At 45.6% G+C, this 20939-nt stretch overlaps 1 protein-coding gene across 1 annotated transcript; it reads left to right on the top strand.

Annotated features, from left to right (window-relative positions):
- Positions 1 to 17055: 17055 nt before the first annotated feature.
- Positions 17056 to 20515, top strand: tob1b (transducer of ERBB2, 1b). The gene is made up of 2 exons (XM_071907772.2): positions 17056 to 17273; positions 18387 to 20515. Exon 2 carries the CDS (start codon positions 18552 to 18554, stop codon positions 19557 to 19559), a length of 1008 nt encoding a protein of 335 aa, XP_071763873.1. The 5' UTR covers positions 17056 to 17273; positions 18387 to 18551; the 3' UTR covers positions 19560 to 20515.
- The last annotated feature ends 424 nt before the right edge of the window (positions 20516 to 20939 follow it).

Here is a 20939-nt window from a genome sequence, read left to right as displayed (position 1 = left end):
AGCTGGTAGAGGATTCCTTTCAGTTTCCCTAATTTCCTGAAAAGGAAAGTTGTGTCATTTTACAACATCGAATTGTGTCATTTAGGTTTTGCATTTTGTTTGTTGGACTTCTCTGTTGTAAGTGGGCTTAATCCTTTGTTGAGGATGGAACCATAGGGCTTGCCTTGCTAAGTGTAAGTTAGCAGTTATGTTCGTTGTTAAGTTGTAGTAATGAGCTGTTAGTGGTTTTATTTGATTTTTCACCTTGTATATTCAGGTGTCAGTTTTGTTCAGCTTGGTTAGCGTCAGCTGTTGCCGGACGCCATTATTAGCTGTCTTGCTAGCCAAGACGCTCACAGCTAGTAATCATGTAACTAGCACTAAGCTAGTTTCACTTGTTAAATGACATTTCTGCTACACTTTGCACCCCATATAATTGCATCGTCTCTTACCTTCAAACTCAGGATAAATCAGTTCCCTCCTCTACGAATGAACATGAAACCAGTGTTGATGTATGATGTTCTTGTCATCCTTTGACTCGATGAAATCAAAGTCGTGGGAATACTTCCACCCAGAGAAAGCAAACTTTTCTGTCACTTCTCATCTAGTTTAGTGTGTGCCCATGATTTCAACTAATTTGGACAGTGGTGGGATGGATAATTAAACTTAAATCTAATAGAGGGGTGATAACAAACGGAACAACTTATTTATTTTTGTAACTATGACATTGTAACTAAAAATGAAGGAGTGATTTGTGATGCTAATCGTTAAGGGGGAAAATTATATTTTCCTGTTACCACCCAACGCTGATCACAAAGGCCTTATTTATGGGTCAGAATCAGTGTGCCCACGAGGGACTGACACTGTGTTATGTATGTGGCAGAATAAAACTCAAAGCCCTCAGAGAAGCCGGTTTCATTACTTTTGACAGGTGGAAAGAGAAACTGTCACAAAAATTACTCGAGCGTAAAATAAGCAGCCTTTGTTTTACGTCTGTCGCCGACATACAGTTTAAATTAGGCTACATCTCTTTGAAGTCATCCTCAACATTTCTTTCAGGGGGGGGGGGGGGGGGGGGGAATTTCTTCAAATGCGTCCGGCTCATCCAATTACAGCGTGGCCTTCGCGGACAGGCTGGGGAAGAGGGAATATTGCCATTTCATCATTTACTTATCCTTACAGGGCCCTGTCACATTTGTGATTCACCTTGTTTCTGCACACTCTTTTTTTATCCGACCACTTTCACAGAAGGCTGTCAGCCTGAATCAGACCGTTTGCCAACCTTCAGGACGAGCTAGTACTTCACTCACAGCCTCCAGGAAGCCTTGTGTTGTTTCGCTTATCAAACAATATCCCAGCAGATATGTTTTCCTGATATTTGGGGGTGGCACTGATCGACCGACCTGCTTTAATTAGCAACACTGTAGGTATAGCTAATCACATTAGTGGGGTGCGAGGCTGAGGGTTTGGGGCTGAAATGCAGCAGACAAGACAAAGTTCAAATTGGTTTGCCAGGCGGAGGGGCGCGAGGTGGGGTGGGGGGTGGGGGGACCCTTTTCGGAGGAACATGCTGTAGGGGAATGACAAAAAGGAGTGTCACTGTGACCTTTTACAGGAAGTGACAGAGGCGGCTGAGGACTTTGGAAACTCAGACACCGCAGCGGTTATGCAAATATGTGTGAGCGGATGCAAGACCGCCGCCTGTCAAGCGCCGCTGGTCTTTTTTGGGGGGGGGTTCTGCGATCTGACTGGACCACGTCGGATCAAGACGGCTCCCGGGGACCGTCTGGACTTTGACACCGCAGGGACGGCGAGCCTTAAAGGGCCGCAGAGAGCGAGCTTTCAGACAAATGCAAATGAAAAACACTCAACACGGTACATCAACCCTGCTAATCACCAAATGAGATTGCATAACCCCTCTCTCTCTCTCTCTCTCTCCCTCTGCATGTTCCCCCACTTCCTCTCACTATCTCGTTCTCGCTCAAAAATATTTCTCATTTAGGTAAAAGGTTTTCCTGCAGCCAAATTGGAAAGGAATTATCTTTAAAAGTAAAGCTTTCTCTGCTCACCTAATATGCGAGCCGAGGGGAGCGACAGCAGGGCTATAAGCCCCGCAGCTTTCAGATGGTTTATTTTAGCCTTGGATGCGATCATGTGCCAGGAATCTATGACTGAGGGAACACAGCAACTCCGAAACGCAAATGGATGCTCAAACAACCCGAGTGGACATTTCACATCGCGGCCGCTGCCGTTACGGTGTGCGGAGGGGCGACATATGGTGGCATACTGCGCTATCACATCATGTTATGAAACCAGAGCTAATTGCTGTGAGGATCTGATACGAGGAGAGACGCTGAGTGCATCCGAGGCCCCGTCTTTCACCCCGAACCCACACGCTAAATAAACTTACACTATCTGGCCGTATCTTGACAACAGCTGGCTACCTCATTTAGACCTCTTGGTGCGACTGGAGGCCGCTGCCACAATCTCCATTAGATCTGTGGATGTGCAGATTATAGATACTCTCCACGGGCCTGTCCTCATCAGGCCGACCAACCCTCTAATCCACTCCCTGTCAGAGTGCGTAGCCTGAGCCAGATGAGCCAGATGTGGTGGGTGTGTGTGTGCCTGTGTGTGTGTTTATCGCTCCAATCCTTTAGCGCAAAGTTTTGGCACACCACGTCGAATTATACAACGTTTAACTTTTAATAACAGCTCGCACACTGTCCACGCTGAGCACGTTATCCGTCAAATCAAGTGTCACCCGGAGGTACGATTCAAGGATGTAGACAAATAACTTAGCACAACCTACTTCTTTTTTTAGCCCTCTGGGGAATGGTAATCAGCTGTCAGGGCCGGGCCTCTCTCAGGTCTGTCTCTACTCGTATTGATCAAGGTCTGCTCTGTTGGCCTGTCGGTCTGCCTGGGGCCCGCGTGATAATGCCGAATATTACTCCTGTCTGCTCATAACCTCTATAACTCCTGGAGACTGGGGGGGATTAAGTTCCAACGCTCAAATGATTAATCAATTTCAATTACCCCCGATGTGATCAATCATATTCTCATTAACGTCGGAGGCATTTCTCACAGCTGTACGGGCCGATTACGTGTCGGGCTCCCGACTCGAGCAGCTTTATTGCTCAAGAGCCTTGTGAAAATAACGAGGGGCTGCGCTGGCGTCTTCCGCGTTTTTTTTTTGTCTGCCCGGTGTTACAATTAGGAACGGAACCGAGAAGCTGAAGGGCGATGCCGCCTGATGTTTGGGTGTCAGCAGGCCCGGTCTCGCGCTGTAACCCGAGAATAGTCTTCTGCTTGATCGTCAGGATTCCCCTTTCCATTCTGCGCTATTAAAAGACGGCAAGGAGGGATCGGAAAAACACCTCTGTCGCCCTCTGAAACCGCCTGTTGCTCCGTCTCTCTCTTCAAATGATGGATTTACCCCAAGTGCGGCAGGGGAGAGAGAGGGGAAATTCGCCTCAGGAACAGAGGTTACAATTAATCACTGAAAAACAAGAGCATGCAACGCCTAACACTTGAGTTATCGCTGCACCTTAGACTCCAGGGTGTTTATCAGCTAGTCACGTTTTCTGGGTCACTCTGTCAGTGATCTGTTCGACCACTTCCTCTGTTGATGAGCGGCGAGCCAGAAATACTGTTAAGTGAGCTCACCCTCTCATGTGACTGCACACTGACATACAGACGGAGCTGCTTCCCGCTCTCCGTGGACTTGTCTTTGTTCCTTTTGGCAGATTGTGCGGGGCTGGGAATGCCTCGGCTTCAGCTCAGTGTGAGGTCAGGTGAGGCTGAACACTGAGCACTATCCTGACCTAAGACTCTGAGCAGCATGCATGTGAAAAAATAAATAAATAAATGAAAACAGCCAGGGAGGTGAGTTGGAGTTTAAAACTTGCTTGGAGCTTGGCCGTAGCTGTGGTGGATCATATGACTGAGGGGTCAAAGGTCAAAACTCTTGCATTCTGAAACGATAAAAGTGCTAAATGCAATACTGGTAAGGTTATGGAGGATCTGTTTGTTTCTTTAATGACTGTTTGCAGTATAGATGCTGTATGAGTGGAACATTTCTGACAATAATAACATGATCCATGTGGCATTGCTTAGTATTCAGCATGTATTCTTGGTAACTGTAAAAGAAATAGAAGACTGTCCACCATTTGTTGCACAGTATAATAAGAGCTTTATACAAGGAGTAATGTTTCAGGCCACTTTCTTCCCACGGATGTTGCTATTGTTACCTTCAAGGCTAATGGTCTGGCTGTGGAATCAATAATGTTTCAAATATGCATGTCATGTTGGCCATCCGAGTGGGGAGTGATCTCTGCGGTGTCCTGCTAATCAATGGGCAGATGGCTCCTCAGCCTCACTTCAGCTAAACTCTAAATGTTCCGCCTCGTGTTTGATTGGTATTCCAAATGTTGTCTGATTGCAAAGTGGGCCGCCGCACGTCACCGCCGTTTTTTTTTTTTTTTTTACTCCGAGCGGACAAGAGTCCCTTTGCCTCTGATGAAACCCTCGAAGCAAGGTCTCCATCCTGCTAGACCTGATGTGTGCTTGTGTGTGTGTGGAAGGAGAGAGAGAGAGCATGTCTGTGTGTGTCTGAAGGAGAGAGGGAGGGGAGAGGAGGCGGCGGTGGTGCAGCTCTGCCTGCACGTGCACACCGGTCCACGTTATCTACCGGGAGAAGAAGAGGGAGGAGGAGGAGGAGGAGGAGGAGGAGGGGGGAGGAGGGGGGTGGGGGGGGCACGACAGGACACTGGCAGTCTGTCAGTCCGTCATGGTGTCTGGTGAGGCTTGGAGGGAGGAGAGAGACAGACTGATAGAGAGAGAAAGAGAGAGAGAGTGAAGGAGGCATAAAATGGGAGGTGCAGGTGAGCTGTGGTGCTGCCAAGCTGCTCGTCACGGACGGCTGACCGGCTAACCGGTGCTAACGGCTGCTAACCAGCCTCTCTCTGGAGGCTGGGGGAGGGAGGAGAGTCATCACAACACAGGGCTTCACCACCTCAGACACAGAGGCAGCTATAGAAGAGAAGAATACAACTGAGTAAAAGTGAGTAGAAGTGAGTAGAATAGAATAGAGTAGAATAGAATAGAATAGAATACAACTGACTAGACTAGACTAGACCAGAAAAGAATGGAATAGAATAGAATAGACAATAAATGAAATTGATTGGCAAGAATAGAATAGAATAGAAATGAATTGACTCGACTCAGCTCAACTCAATTAGACTAGAACAGAATAGAATAGAGAAGAATACAGAAGAATAGAACTGACTAGAATAGAATAGAATAGAATAGAGAAGAGAATTGACTCGACTTGACTCAACTCAGACTATACTATAATAGAATAGTGAAGAATAGAACTGACTAGAATAGAATAGAATAGAGACAAATACAGAAGAATAGAAGTGACTACAATAGAATATAATAGAATTTAATAGAATAGAATAGAGAAGAACAGAATAGAAGTGAATAGAATAGAGTAGCCATTGCCAGGCAGAGTGGTGTAGTGATGTGATGTGACAGAATAGAATGGACTATACTAGAATAGAATAGAATAGAATAGAATAGAATAGAATTGAGTAGACTGGAATAGACAACTAGAATTGAATAGCATAGAACTGACTAGACTCAACTAGACTAGACTAGAATAGAATAGCATAGAATAGAACAGAGTAGCCATTGCCAGGCAGAGTGGTACAGTGATGTGATGTGACAGAATAGAATGGACTATACTAGAATAGAATAGAATCGAATAGAACTGAGTAGACTAGAATAGACAACTAGAATTGAATAGCATAGAACTGGCTAGACTCAACTAGACTACACTAGACTACACTGGAATAGCATATAATAGAATAGAATAGAATAGAATAGAACAGAGCCAGACAGAGTGGCACAGTGATGTGATGGATGCTGGCTGATCTCAGGTCAGTTTCAGATGTTGCCAAATCTAAATGGAGATGCAGCCTCATCTTTAAACAAACCAACACAGCCAGGAAAAACAAAGACACTAAAAAAGTTACTGTCTGCCTGACCTTGAGCATCCTTCAGACACACACACACACACACACACACACACACACACACACACACACACACACACGCACACACGCACACAGCAGTCATTAAGGCCTGGGTCTGTATTGTGCTGGGACTGCAGTGAAGGCTATTACACTCCCTGGTTCTGTCTCTCAATAATGCATGATTAATTAGCCGACTCTGAAATAGAGCGAAACTGAGCGCAGACTGGAAACTAGAGAGGGACTCAGCAGGTAGCCACTCTCTCATACAGTAGGCCGCATACACACACACACACACACACACACACAAATACAAACATGCAGACATTATGTATTATTGTGTTTTTCTCATCTACTTTTGGTGACAATCTGCCCTTGCGCTGCACAAATATCCATCTGAACAAGTCATTTCATCTCGTGTCGAGGCTTCAAATCTGATTTTTCTTAGAACTGAAGTGAGAAAAAGGTCTGCCAAAGGGGCGAGATAATTCCACTTCTTTCCAATGCAAATCAACTAGTTTCAAGGGCGTTCGTTTTACTTTATACTAGTGGAGTGATCTGCCTTATTCTGCTTTGTTTCAGAGAAGTCCAGAAACGAGTGAAACTGTATTTGGGAAAGTGGCAGAAGCAGAATTTTTCAGTTGTTTTCCCAGACTTCACTTCCATGCGTGGTCAATTTGGCCCTCAAATCCCCAACAATTTCCACCTCTCTTGCCTGGCTTTGGCCTGGGCAGCAGACAGTTAACATGTTAGAGGGAGAGAGAGAGAGAGAGAGAGAGAGAAAGAGAGAGAGAGAGAGAGAGAGAGAGAGAGAGAGAGAGGGCATCCATGAATAGGGAGTATTCAGCCTCTGCCTCTGCCTCATTCCCACAGAGACTGGGCCTGGGCTGGAGTTTCACCCCGGTCTGGCCCGCTGAAATCCAAACCCATCTCATCGCAGCCTCCCAGATTCCCACCAGAAACGCACATTATCGATCTCCTTCCCCCGCAACCCCCTTCGTATTTCTTCTTCTTTTTCTTTTTTTAATCGCTAAGGTGAAAACGGAGAACAGGAAAGCACATATCGGCGCGACGATACCGCATTGTGGCGGCCCGAAATCGGTCACAGTGCACAATTATGATCCAGCGTTCAGCCTAGCCTGGGCCAATAATGAATACATGGATACACAAACACAAGATGGGATTGTGAATTAGCATGAAAGTGAGGCTCCAGCTTGCGTAAGCCGTCCACTGTTCCCCCCCCCCCCCAAATGGATGCTGAAAACACGGTGACTGCTGGCTGCAGCTCCAGCGAAGGTTCCCATTGTTTTCTTTTACCCAGAGAGAAATAAAACGTCTTTTTTTTTCTTGTGTTTGCCTCTGGGTTAGCGTGTCAGAAGGGCTTACTGTCAGAAAGCGGCTGCCTAGAATTCAAAAACTCCAGGAGCTCGAACTTCCAAAGCGGGAAACAGAAAATGAAGACGGATTCTTCAGTGGCCTTGAGTGTGTTATTAGTAATAATAATCAAAAATCTGCTGCTGGGAGCTGGGAGGGTGGCGTAAAAAAGGGTGTGGATGATCATGAGACAATCCCTCTCCCTTCCTCTCTCCCTCTCTCTCTTCCTTCCAGAGAGTTTGGAGTGATGACTCACTGTCGGAGGTGGTTTTTTAAGCAGCTTGAGTGACATTTGTGCATCCATTTATTTTTTTTTGCACTTCGCATTAACGGCAGCAATCTGTCTTGCTCGGGAACACAGATGCAGGCCCGCGCTGCAGATTGCTCCACGCGATTAGTATTCTCCAAAGCCTCGTTGGTGTGTTTATTTCATTATTTTTCGACAACAGACAGAGCGGCTTGATGGAGGGGGGGGGGGGGGGGGGGGGGGGGGGGGGCTATTGGCGGGGAAAAGGTGAGGGATCAGCGACATTTGAGCGAAACGTGTCTCCCCTCAGGTAGATTGACTTATTGCCGCGTGTCCTATCCCCTTAAAACACCGCACAGCCACCATCTTGGTAGGCCATGAGCATGTATTAGAGCAGGTATCAATAATGCGATTGATAAATATCTGAGTGCGATACATCCTGCGGGTAGGAAAGGCATGCAACAACATGAGAATGATGATTTCAGAAATAGCAGCCTGGGAGTGATTTAGTATTCAGTACTCTGTGTACAGTGGAGAGAAACAATAAAAGCAGGGCTTGGCTGCATCGTCAGACAAGGCTGTTAATTTCTTTTGTTTCTTTTTGTTTTGCAGAAGAAGAAGAAATAGAACTCGTTCTCGCCCTCTAAATGCAAACTTGAGTTACAGCGTGAATGAGTTAGTATTAAATCCCCGCTGGGTGAAATATTAAACCAGTAATTTTTGGTTTTTGTCATCATGTTGAAAGGCTAATGAGAAGGGGAAATGTGTGTGTGTGTGTGTGTATGTGTGTGTGTGGCCAGTAGAGCCCTGCCCTATTCAAATCAAACGGAGGATGTACATGCGCTGACCTTATGGCACAGTGTCCTGGACTTAGTCATGTGACATGCACACACACACACCTACACACACACACACACACTCATGTGAGCCAGCAGGGGAGACATGCTCTTATGGACCCTGCACTGGAAAGCAGGTTTGCCCAAGCTGTTTGTACTGGCGGCGCTCCAGACGACGGCCAGTCACACTGCGAGCGAGTGCAAAGAGGAAAAAGCATCTAGAACATTTTAGGGAAAAAACGGCGCAGATAAGAAGAGCATGGGAAAAAAAACAGGGACAAAAATCACAGAGCTAAATACAAAAGAAGGAAAAAAAGAGGAAAGCATGGAAGAAGAAGAAGCATGTTTTTCTCTCACTCTTTGACCTCCCGCTTCAATCAGGGCCAATCGGTGATTAATGGCTTTTCACACTGACATGGAATCAATCTCCACTTCCCTGCGACATTCTTCCCGATCTTGTTGCTGTGCCCAGGCCTGATCCCAGTTCAGGTTCTGTGGGTGTCTCTCCACCCACACCGCAGATCACGGCAGAGAGTAAACACTGGGCTAAGTAAACTGTACTGTATTTATCTGGATGCAACCAGTAAACGCTTATTACGCGCATGCAGTGCCCACCACAATAATGATTCACTGACAAGATGTTTTGGCAGCCGAAGAGGAACGAGATCCCATCCAAACCACTGTGACCTCACTGGTGCCAGTTTCTTTGGGGGCTCGAGATGTAGGTCAGGGTGAACTGACATGGACAAATCTACTCTGTTAGACGTCACTAAGTGCTCATATAACTAAAATCACAAAACAAACACACCTGAGCGGCTGGGATTCGGATGCCGACATGCAGCCAAATAGGTTTTTATAGGAAGAACACGGAAAACTGAAGGAATTACAATTCCTGCTTACCATCGGAGGTAATGAATGAGAGGATTCATGTAAACCCTGCGCTTATTTATGCAACAAACACAGTGGGAATTATGGCTTCAACACTGTTACTGTATTGTGTCCAATACAGTAGTATTTGCTACAAATCATATTACATCAATAACCAGGATGTAGGAATTTCCCTATCGCTCACTGTAAGCTAAGCTGTTAGTGTGGAGACTGAGTTTCCCAACACCAGCAGCTTTGTGGGATTGACACAGCTCAGCTGCATTGTGGCGAGCGCTGGTGCGGCCTTGTGTGGCCTTTTGTGTCGCGCTCACAGGAGGTGGCGTAACAAAGGGACGCATGACGTTGAGTTTTGGACGGATGGGAGAGTGGAGGAGGGGAGCTGACCGACTGGCTGACTTATTGAAGAAGGTCAAACTTCAACTCGTCTAAAGGCTCATCATGCTTCCACACTGATCAAGGTGTTTTTTTTTCAGGTGCAGGACGGTTGGAAATAGAGTCTGCACACTGAAGTATTGCTCCATGGTGGGTTTATTGTGAATATATATAGAGCTGTAGAGCCGAGCGACCAGGGAAACTGGTGTGTGAATGGTCAACAAGCTTGTCAGCAGAGAAAAGTTGGCTGAACTTTTCACACTCATTGGCTGTCATGAGCCAATCAGATATGAGTGCTTCCTTGTTTCCCTACTGATGTGATTTGGTTTCATGAACCATAGTTCAGCCCCAGTGCAAAATGGGTGAGAAGTGGATTACAGCCATTCAAATCTTCCCAGTTCAATATAACTTTTATTTGTAAGACTATGGGAGTAAATGGATGGAGAATGGTTGCATCTGTCGTTGGGGGTCAACGGTAAACTCTGAGGTTGTTCTATTTATTTTCGATCAATGCCACCGTATTCACTCATCAAAGCAATATAACGCTGTGAAAGGCAATACCAAAGCAGTGGAAAGCGCATGATTCGACTGTTCGAAACTTTGTAGCTGCAGACCGCCGCACAGATGCAGTGGAAGCCTCTCGCGCCGCCCACAAGCTGTCAGAACGGAGATCCATCAAGCAAGTTGCTCGCAGTGTGAACGCACAGCTAGTCCAGATGCTGTATTACTCAGAGATCGGTAGAGCGTCCAAATAGAGATGTAGTGCGAGAAAAGTCTTATTTGATTCCGACTGAGACTTCTGCAAGGCGGAAAGCGATGAGGAAATCCTCTCCCTTTCCATTCAGGTGTACTGCAGTCAGGTGTTACCATTTCCATTAATCACCTGAACTGATTCAATTGACCGCATTGACTATTCACCACTACGCTTTCTGATTACTGGGCTGAATTGCACTGAGTAGCAATTCCCAGCCAAAGAGCAATGTCACAATTACTCTCCCTCTCCCCTCCCGGGAGATTACAGCATTGAGTTGCTGATGCAGTTACATACAGTGGCCCTTGAAACACTCGTTTTTCTGCATCACGGCTCTTTTTTTGTGTTCTCACGCTCTTTCGCCCAGCCTATCGCCTTTCTCCACAGCTATCAAAGGACATCCATCAGCGAAATATGGCTCCACCTTCTCTGGTTACCCCAACAGCACTGTGTCAGCCCTCTATAGCACAGAAACACACTGGATGGGGGATGGCGGATGGCACAGAAAACACACTCAAACACTGCATTTCTCTCCCATTTATCTCCCTCAGAACTATATGTCATCTTTTCTTTACTGATTAACCGGATGTTCCAGATAAAAGCCGAGAACTCGCACGTCTGCTGAGCTCCTATTAAGACGTTTACAATAGATATTTGGGCTGAATTAGCAAGCGGCGCTCATCATTACCCTCTCCACAGATGAACGATCATGACTTTTAGCTCATTATTCCTCCTCCTCCTCTTCCCCCTTTACCATTCTGGTCAGCTGTTTATGAAGGCAGAACGAGGCAGAAGATTAACCTTAACAGAGCTGCTCTCTCTCTCTCTCTCTCTCTCCTCCCAGTCACGTTGGTCTCTGGCCCGTACAACACACTCCCTTCCCTGCGTTTTCAATTGCCTTTTTCTTTTTTTTTTCGAACCAACTGTAGAAAAAAACTCATTGCCATTAAAGAGATGAGATCTGACATTTGTCTGGGGGAAAAATAGCACTTGAGTGCTACTCTAACTGTGGAAGAGCAAGGGGTAATGTGTAAGAATAGTTGCCATGACTACACTGACATCATTTCTGGCAAACAGGATTGAAGGCTTCTCAATAGAGGGTCTGTGCACAGTCTGGCTGTGCATACACTTTGATGGGGCTCGATGTGATACCTCGTGAAAAAGCCAGGTTTTTGAGGTTGTCGCGGCTTTCATGCATCAAGCATGCGGGGCTTATGTTTCTGTTAATATCTTGCGATGATGTGCTCCGTCCTCGTAATGTGACATCATCCATCGCGACGCTCTGTATTCAAGATGCCGCCTGAGGGCTGGCTGCCATCCCTTCCCTGCCCAGGGATGGATCTCACCCACATGGAGGAGGGGAGAAGACAGAAATCTGTTTAAAGGACCGTGCAGCGCGGGGTGGGGGGTGAGGGGGGGTGAGGAGGGGGTGGTAGAGAAGGTCAGAGCCCAGATGGAAGAAGAGCAAGGGGGGGGGGGGGGGGGGATAAAAATACAAATCACAATGACAGGGAGAGCCTGCCTACTGTAGCCGACTCCATTCAGTATTCATGGAAATGTGACACATTCCCGCCGCAATGGATGGCTCTCACTCCAAAAGCCATTCCATCCACAAGCACTGGCTGTTCATTTCGGAGCGTAATTGAATTTCTCAAAAAGTCGATCCGACTGCAAGGGCACGGCTTTGCCATGTAGTCCGCCGTCTGAGGCTGGGGGGGAGGGGGGCGGGGGCGGGCGGGGGGACGCCGAGCGATCGTGTCTCCGTGCCATGCCCATGTCATTAAGCTTAATGTGACTCTGTTCTGTTCTGCCGGCTGATTCATGACACAGCACCCGGCATGCTAAACATAATCCCCTACATGAAACCAAATCGTCAAGCAGAATGGTATTTAAATGGGAGGAGCACAGCTGATCCCCTATTGTGTAACCCGCCTCCTCCTCCAGATGGCTTGATATAAATCCATCCAGGGGTCAAAGCACTGTAACCTGGCTCAAATATGAAACCGCTGGGCGCTGCGTGGCGTGAATACGGCTCGTTGTTCCACTCCGTCTCCTCCCTCAGATGTTATGGATGGGTGTTCACCTCGGGCCTACGCTTACAAGGCGATGTCTGTGTTTGCCCGTGCATGTGTGAGAGCGAGGAGGGGAGGGGGGGGGGCAGGGGCAGATATTACCGCTGCTTATATTAATGACATTCCTGGCACCGGTGTGTGAAAGAGCTCCCCGGCCCTCCCCCTCCCCTCGGCCCGCCACGGCATTTGTAAACAACTGGAAGCAGCATGCAGGACCCAAACCCCGCACAAACCAGATTTACCTAATTTTCTAACCTTTCTAAATGATTTTTCCCTGCTTTAATAGTATCACAGGTGAGGTGTCTACACATTAAAAGACCAGAATCCCTATAAAAATCCAAGGGAACGATGAAGCAGGTGTTTGCGCATGTGTGAGACGCTGTAAATTCCAGTGAGCTGCGTAATCGTAGATCGCTATCGCCAAAGATCCTCTCTGAATGCAAAGTAGTTGAGCGGCAGTAAAACTTCAGGATGGCCTTTATTCACTAAGTACCTTACATGCATGAAGAATATGACTTGGTGTATCCATTCTTTTCAGATGAAACTGCAGATGATACACTGGACAGTTCTGTCAAAACAACACCAGAATGAAACAAAATCATCTTGGAAATGAACGCAGTTTAAGAATATAAGATGAAGGCTTTTTGGTTGTCTATGTGTTATCATTTTTGGGAGATCATGAAAGGTTGATATGAAAACTGCCAGCCTGTGTGCAGCAGATAACTTAATTTCAGGGCAGACAGAATTTGATCAAATAGCGACCGGACAAGTCAATATCATCCTCACATCCTGATATGATGGGCTGTCACGCTTTTTCCTCATATCATTGATCGCTATCCTAAACACCGTCAAGAAAACTTATTTCATCTTTTGAGATTTTATTTAGATATTTGGGGCAGAAAGATACACTTTCAGAGATTTTGAGTACCGGCTGCATTTAAAGGCTGAAAAATGTCACAGATTACAATCCTAGATGGGGTGTCAGGGGGCTGTATAGAATGTGCATAAAAATGTATGGGGCTGCACTTGGATATAAGGTTAAAACAAAGATAGGTGAAGCCATTTGACATATGAAAGTCAGTAAGGCCATCTTTCCAAACTGGTTGAGCTTTGAAGTCCACTGGAAAGCGAAAGATCCAATACATCTATCCAAGCTTTCTGTTAGGCAAATAAGCAACAAAAAAAAATGAATGCACTCTGTCACTGCTTTTATTTAAGGGATTATACAGTTGTTTACATGGAGCAACGCTTTTAAGCCCGTTCTATCAGTTCAGTATGCCAGAACCCAATTACTTCCCATCTAAAACACTGCTGTCTTTGGAGCATTTTTTCCTACATTTCCTTGTTTGGCATATATTAACCAAACTGTCCAATCTTGCATTTCATTTGTCCCACCCCAACACTGAGCATGTTACAAGCATTAAAAGGCTTAAAATCAACCAGCTTGTCATTTAATGGAACTGATGGTGGCTTGTATGGACTGTAGCTACAAAGAGAGGGAGATGAGAAAAGGATTTCACGGCCTTGTGAAAAGAACAGAAAAATGTCTATGTGGACTGACTTCACTGAAAAATTTGCATGAGTCATGCTAAAACATCTCACTTCATTAGTTGTGTTTACCTCCAGGTCCTGGCCAGACAGATTCGCAACAACAGGAGGAAACCTTAGCCATGCACTGGAACCATACTCTGGCTGAGAATAACAAATAAGTCATTGTTAGGCATGGTGCGGGGCTCTTATTCAACCTGTCCATAGCCAAAACTAACACTTATGTGTGCGTATGTGTCCAGTATACACAGTGGGAGAATGAACAAAAAGGGAATCTGGACCTGCTCATGGTATTTCTTACAACGCCGGAAAAAAACCCTTCATATTTTTGTGTTAAATAGCGAGTCAACCTGGTCACGCAAGTGCAAATTGAAACATGTCTGAACATTTGGTCGTAGTCACACATTTCCTGCGCTGTGAGAAAAGAAAAAAAAAACACAAGCCCGCCCTGCTCCGGTGGCCTTGGTGCGTCTCCAAGGCCCCTGCGGTGTGTTTAGTTTGTGTTCGGGTCGTCCATCACACAAGATCCTCGGCGGTGGGGGACTCATCTCTCACCCCTGCCGAGACTCAATCTGGAGGCTGGAACTCTCCTTTGTGCCTGCAGCATCCTGCAGCCCTCCGGCTACGATCTGACTGCGCTCTGCAGCACCGGGCTGAACGGCGGCCGGGGCATCGTAATAAACAACACTGACACATGCTGTGATGACAAATGAGTCTGAAAACAAGTCATGTATGTTGATGTAGAATTGCAAGGACTATTGTTTTTGCAGAGATCTACAGGACAAGGGATGAGTGACAGAGGCAGCAAACCACTGAATACAAACAAGGCACATATACAATGCAAAAAGTCTCCATCTTAACAAGTCATTTAGTCTATTTCTGAGTCCTACAATCATAGTTTTCTTTAAACAAGTGAAAAAATCTGCCAATGGGATTAGATAATTTCACTTATTTACAATGCAAATCAATCTGTTTCAAGAATTTTGTAGAATCAAGTGTCATTTTCTTGATAGTAGTGCAGTGATCTGCCTTATTCTGACTTGCACTCATTTCAATTCCTGAAACAAGTGAAGCTGCATTGGAAACAAGTGGAGAATTTGTCTCTTGATATAAGAAAAGTAAGATTTGAAAGCTGAATATGAGACTAAATGATGTTTTTTTGCAGTGTGCAGTCAATCAATCTAGAGGCAAGAGCTACAGTTGTTGCTGTGAAACACTGATGGCTGCCAGCAAGCGCTGCCTCTCCGCCTCCCTCTGCCCTTTGAGCTCCATACATCCTCTTTAAGCAAATTAGCTCACCGAGGATATCGAGGCAGGCTGTCCAACCAAGGCCACTCGGATGTTTGCCATAATAAATACACACCGGGCCGCCTCTACGCTGTGTTGGGCTGTCATGTTGTACTGTGCGGCGCATATGATTCTTCTGGCTGAGCAGAGAGAGAGAGACAGGAGAGGAAGACGGTGTACATTTCTGGTAGCGTAATTTAGTGAGGAACATAGCTACACAGACTTCTACAACAGACTGTCTAAATTAATTATTATTGATTCGCGCCAATCATGCTCGCCTCTGAAATTGTATTGACTCCACTCCTCTGCTGCTCCCTCCAGAGAGCCTGTAAGTAGCTAGCAGCTGTCCTCTAAATCAGCCGGCTCTCAGATTATGGAACAAATTTCACATTCTCAGACATGACATACCTCATTTTTTTTTTTAAATTTCAGTGGGTTTTTGAGTCAGGAAATATTTTTGGTTCTCAGCTTGTTACCCTCCGCACCCTCCCTCCCTTTCCCTTTACAAAACACAGACTGCTTTCTCTCCTGCCTCCCCCCCACCCCACCCCTCCTGCCACCTCCTTCCCAGCTGTATAATTCATGTGGCATTGTATTTATTGTGCAAACACAGAGTGCAAGAGCCCATGTTAGGTAAGAACAGGCTGTGACGTCAAACACCTTAGGCCTGGCAGCGAGAGCTTAAGCCCTGCACAGCTGCCGAAAACAAGCAGCCAGCACACAGGCACTAAAGAGCAGCCTGGATGCATTGTGTAACCGTTCATTTCCACAGTCCACGCACTTCATAATGAAGAGAATTTCATCGCAGGTACGGTGCGGGGAAAAACAGAAAGTGGATATTTACACAGATGGCAATTATGAGATTCCATCTGTTTTTGTACAGTGCTGGAAATTGTGCTGTATCATAGCACAACACCACCCTCGGTAATGGCAGGCCGTTAGTTTTGGATACACAGCCACCGCTCTGGGCTCAAGGAACATCAAAATGTCATTGGTGAAGAGCAAGGAACACAACCAGTGACAGGTGTGTCCCTCCGCCACAGACTATCTAGCTCTGTTTAACCCTGTAGTGGGGCAAGCAGAATAGAGCTGTTGTTAATGTGCCTCGATTTCACTGTTGACCTCTGGCTAGAGGCAATAATGATACAGACTACTCAGCATTATCACTACAATAGTCTCCTTGTTCAGCCATAGGTTTCATGCACAACATAGCACATCTTAGCATAGAGGACCTTTAAGAAGGCTTTGCATCACATGAAATAGACATGCATTATCAGTGCAGACAACTTAGTCTGGTTATCTTTTAACCTTTTAGCCATGTTGGTGTTGGCGATTTTAAAATTTGGGTAGTGGGATCATATTTTGCACCAAAATAGGTCTTCCAAAGGCTTTTAGCAACAACCTACTCTATTAAACTAGTCCAAAGCACATGAAAGGCGAACCACTACCGTAAATAGAACCCCTGCAGTTGATTGAGCATACATTTCTCCAATCACAAAGGGAATCTGGGTGGCTTTAAATGACGAAGCCGTGCTTGGCCAATAGAAATGCTTTACTGGGTGTTGACCTCTGCGAGCCGCATCACCGCCTCCTTCATGTCCGTGGCGGAGGACTACTATATAAACAAATCAGCCCAAGTTTTAAAGGACAGAGTTGTAAAAACTCCCAGGCAGTGGGGAGTTAGCTTGATAGCCTGTTTAGCCGGAATTCAAATACACCCCACATCAACAAATTCGCCTGGAGCACTGCAGAGACACAACGACGGCAACATCATTTTATATCTCCTTTAGCAAGCTAGTTTAGTTAGCCGGAGCTGTGCAAGTGTATTAACGTTTGCTGAAGCGGACAGTAGTGCAAGAAGGACCTGCTGTGAATTTCAATGTAAGTAACGTAACGTTACTAAGACATTCCTTTTAACGGACATTTTAATTGTCGTGTATTATGTTCCTGGCGTCACCTGTATCCATTCTTCAACCATGGAGCTTAAATGTCTGGTGAAATGGTCGTCAAATAGACGAATATTCGAGTTTTACTTACGCTAGAATGTTACCTTTGAATGGTCGCCGAACCAAATTAAAGCGAATTATTTTCTCTGCTTAAATTAAATGTATTCGTTTGCTGCCTGTGCTCCTTTCTTTTGCTTGATTCAGACGATGTCACCGAGCAAGCTAGCACTGATAGCCAGCTGGTCGAGCTAACATTAGCAGTAGCTGGTGTCTAGGTACATTTCTGTTCACACCCTCGATTAAGTTGGCCAGCTGGTTAGCTGTATCATAGCCGACCGTGATAAGAAGGGAGCAAAGAGGCTCGTTGTCAAAGAGCATTTGATATGTGGGCCGTATCACAATGTGATTAAAGCGAGTAGCCTATCTCTTGCTGTGTCGTAGAAAGGGTTTTATGGCCGTGGTCAGAAATTCAATGATGATTATGTAACAGCAATCCTCGTCGCAATCTTGTCCGTGAATCTTCTAGCTACCTAGCAGTACTAAACCAACAGGAAACCAATGGAATAACGCTAACGTTAGGTTGGTTAGTTTCGAATAAGCCTGCCTGGCGAAGCACAAGGCAGAAGCTTAAAGACTTGTGCCTGGACATGTCTGTCTGTCAGAATGAAGCAATCGAAAATCCTTTTTGACTATTGACACCGACCATCAGACCCACCGCCCTCCGCAGAGGTCAACTATGGTTGCGTTTATCTGTCACACTAGACCGCTAGGGAACACACACTGCTGACACTGTCTCTGAGTCAGTGGCCTATGTTTATTTATAGCTGTTGATATTGTACAGCTGAGATCCAGCACTGCTGTGTGGAGGGGGGAGTGGATGGTGAATGCAGAGTGCTCGGATCTGAAGCCAATCAAGATTACAACATGAACCATAATGATATCTAATTTGATATTGTTGTCTTTTGAAAACTTGTATGTTTTTTTGTTTTTTTTCCCCACTATGGTCAGGCTCAGTGTCATAACCACGTCCTTTTCCTTTCTGTTTCAGGATCCAGAACCTGACCCTGTTGAAGGAAGGATATCCATTTCAGCAACAAGCACTTAATCAGAGTTTCTTCATTACGCTGATCACTGCTGCCTTGGAGGTTTTTGCAACGCTCAGAAAAAGCAACTCTGTGACAGAAAAAGAATCACCCTCACCACTGAAGCAGCTATGCAGCTTGAAATCCAAGTAGCACTCAACTTTATTATTTCCTATTTGTACAACAAACTCCCTCGACGACGCGTGAATATCTTCGGCGAAGAGCTTGAGAGGCAGCTGAAGAAAAAATATGAAGGCCACTGGTACCCGGATAAGCCATACAAAGGTTCAGGATTCAGGTGCATCCATGTAGGGGAGAAGGTGGACCCTGTGGTGGAGCAGGCAGCCAAAGAGAGCGGGCTGGACATCGAAGACGTCCGGAATAATCTCCCTCAGGACCTTAGCGTGTGGATTGACCCGTTTGAGGTGTCCTACCAGATTGGGGAGAAGGGACCGGTCAAGGTGCTGTATGTGGATGATAACAATGAGAATGGTTCAGAGCTGGACAAGGAGATCAAGAACAGCTTTAACCCCGAGGCCCAGGTCTTCATGCCAATCAGCGACCCTGTCGGGGCTTCCTCCGAGTCCAGCTCCCCCTCCCCTCCTTTCGGGCAGTCCGCTGCCGTCAGCCCCTCCTTCATGCCACGCTCCACCCAGCCCTTAACCTTCACCACTGCCACCTTTGCCGCCACCAAGTTCGGCTCCACTAAGATGAAGAGCAGCGGCCGCGGCAACAACAACGGCAACAGCGGTAGTAGCAACAAGGCGGCTCGCACCTCCCCCACCAATAACCTGGGCCTGAATGTGAACACCCTACTGAAGCAGAAAGCCATCTCCACCTCCATGCACTCACTGTACGGGCTGGGCCTGGGCCAGCAGCAGCAGCAGCAGAAGGCCTCTGCTCTCTCCCCCAACGCCAAGGAGTTTGTGTTCCCCAGCCTGCAGGGCCAGGCCAGCCCCGGAGCCGTGTTCCCCGGGGAGGGCTCCCTGGGGCTCGGTCCGCTGCAGTACAACAATGCCTTTGACATGTTTGCGGCCTATGGAAGCCTCAACGACAAGTCCCTAATGGATGGCCTCAACTTCAGTCTGAGCAACATGCAGTATTCTAACCAGCAATTCCAGCCAGTCATGGCTAACTAAACTCATCGTCAAGATTTTATTTATGAATGATGGTGGCTCAAAGAGAAGGAAAAACAAAACGCACATTTAGAAACTGGACTTTCAAGGAAATAGTGTCTAGTCAGTCAAGCGCATGTGCCCAAGGGTGTTTTTACTGTGCCCCCTTGAGTTTGTTTCTACTAAAAAGCTTGTTGTACAAACATGTCCAAGCTTGGTTACTTCAATTCAACATGCATCATTGTTTTTCTTTTTCCTTTTTGCCAACCAAGCACAAAATAATTTTTTACTATGTTGAAAAAAAATACTCCAAAAAGAGGAAAAAAAATAATAAAAATACAAGCTTCAAGTTTTGGCCTCTTACAGTATTTTACAGGTGGTAAGACAAGGCTGATTTTTATGAATTGGCACTACTAAGTGGGGTTACTTGGTCTTTTTCTAATTGTATAATTTAATTTAGTACAGAGTTTGTAAGATATCAGAGTATATATTGTTTCTATGACATGGTGTTGCATTTATATCTTTTTACTACTCCAGTGATCTGTGATGGCTGCAGCAGCTTTTCCTTATTTTTCTTTTTTTAAAGATAATTGTTAAAGAAATCCATCTTTAAAATACATCAAATATTCTAAAGATTGTGTACAGAGTATTCCTTAGTGGTGGAATTCAAGTGTAGGAATATTTGCTTTTTCTGAAAGAAGAATTGTATTTTCTGTTAAGAGGTTAAAAGATTTTGCTATACTATGGACAAAATGTAATCGTATGAATATTAATTTTGTACCTACATTGTGCAATACTTGATAAAAATACGGTATAACAAAGTATTTTGAGTCAGTGTCTTACATGTCAAGAGGGACTGAAATAGTTTATATTGTTAAGTTTGTATTAAATGCTTAAAAATTATATGCTTGTCTTTATTTTTTTTAATTTCATATTTGCACCCTGGTCTTTTTAATAAAATAAACTACAGTTGAACATGATCTGTGGACAGTGGACTTATTTATTGGTTGGGTAAATACAGTAGTGACTTCTGACTTAATAATTGACCAATAGCAGCCGTGGCTGTTGGGCAATCCTCAGCCTGGACAGATATAGCAGTAGTGATAGCCACGTGTCAGGATTTGCCACTATACGTCACAAGGGCAACTTGAGGTTAAAAAACGGCACTGCTTGGAGGCTGAGTGACTGTGCAGTTTGCCCCTGTGGCAACACAACGCATGTAGCTTGTGTACTATAAACTTTGGATCTGCTCAGGGTTTGAGGGAAGAGGTTAATGTCTCACTAGTCAGGAGTTGGCCCATGGAGGGAAGTCATGTGACATGGCTGTGAAGACAGGTGGAAGGCTATTTGTGATGTGTCAAATCATTGTACCAGTATGAACCATGACCATCACAAGGTTTCATG

Source organism: Centroberyx gerrardi, chromosome 20 (genome assembly GCF_048128805.1).
Source record: "Centroberyx gerrardi isolate f3 chromosome 20, fCenGer3.hap1.cur.20231027, whole genome shotgun sequence".
Taxonomy (NCBI): domain Eukaryota; kingdom Metazoa; phylum Chordata; class Actinopteri; order Beryciformes; family Berycidae; genus Centroberyx; species Centroberyx gerrardi.
Note: the sequence above shows the minus strand (reverse complement) of the source record. Positions and strands in the feature narration are given on the sequence as shown.

Coding starts and splice junctions, on each gene's coding strand:
- tob1b (XM_071907772.2), top strand. CDS start 18,552: ATGCAGCTTGAAATCCAAGTAGCACTCAACTTTATTATTTCCTATTTG.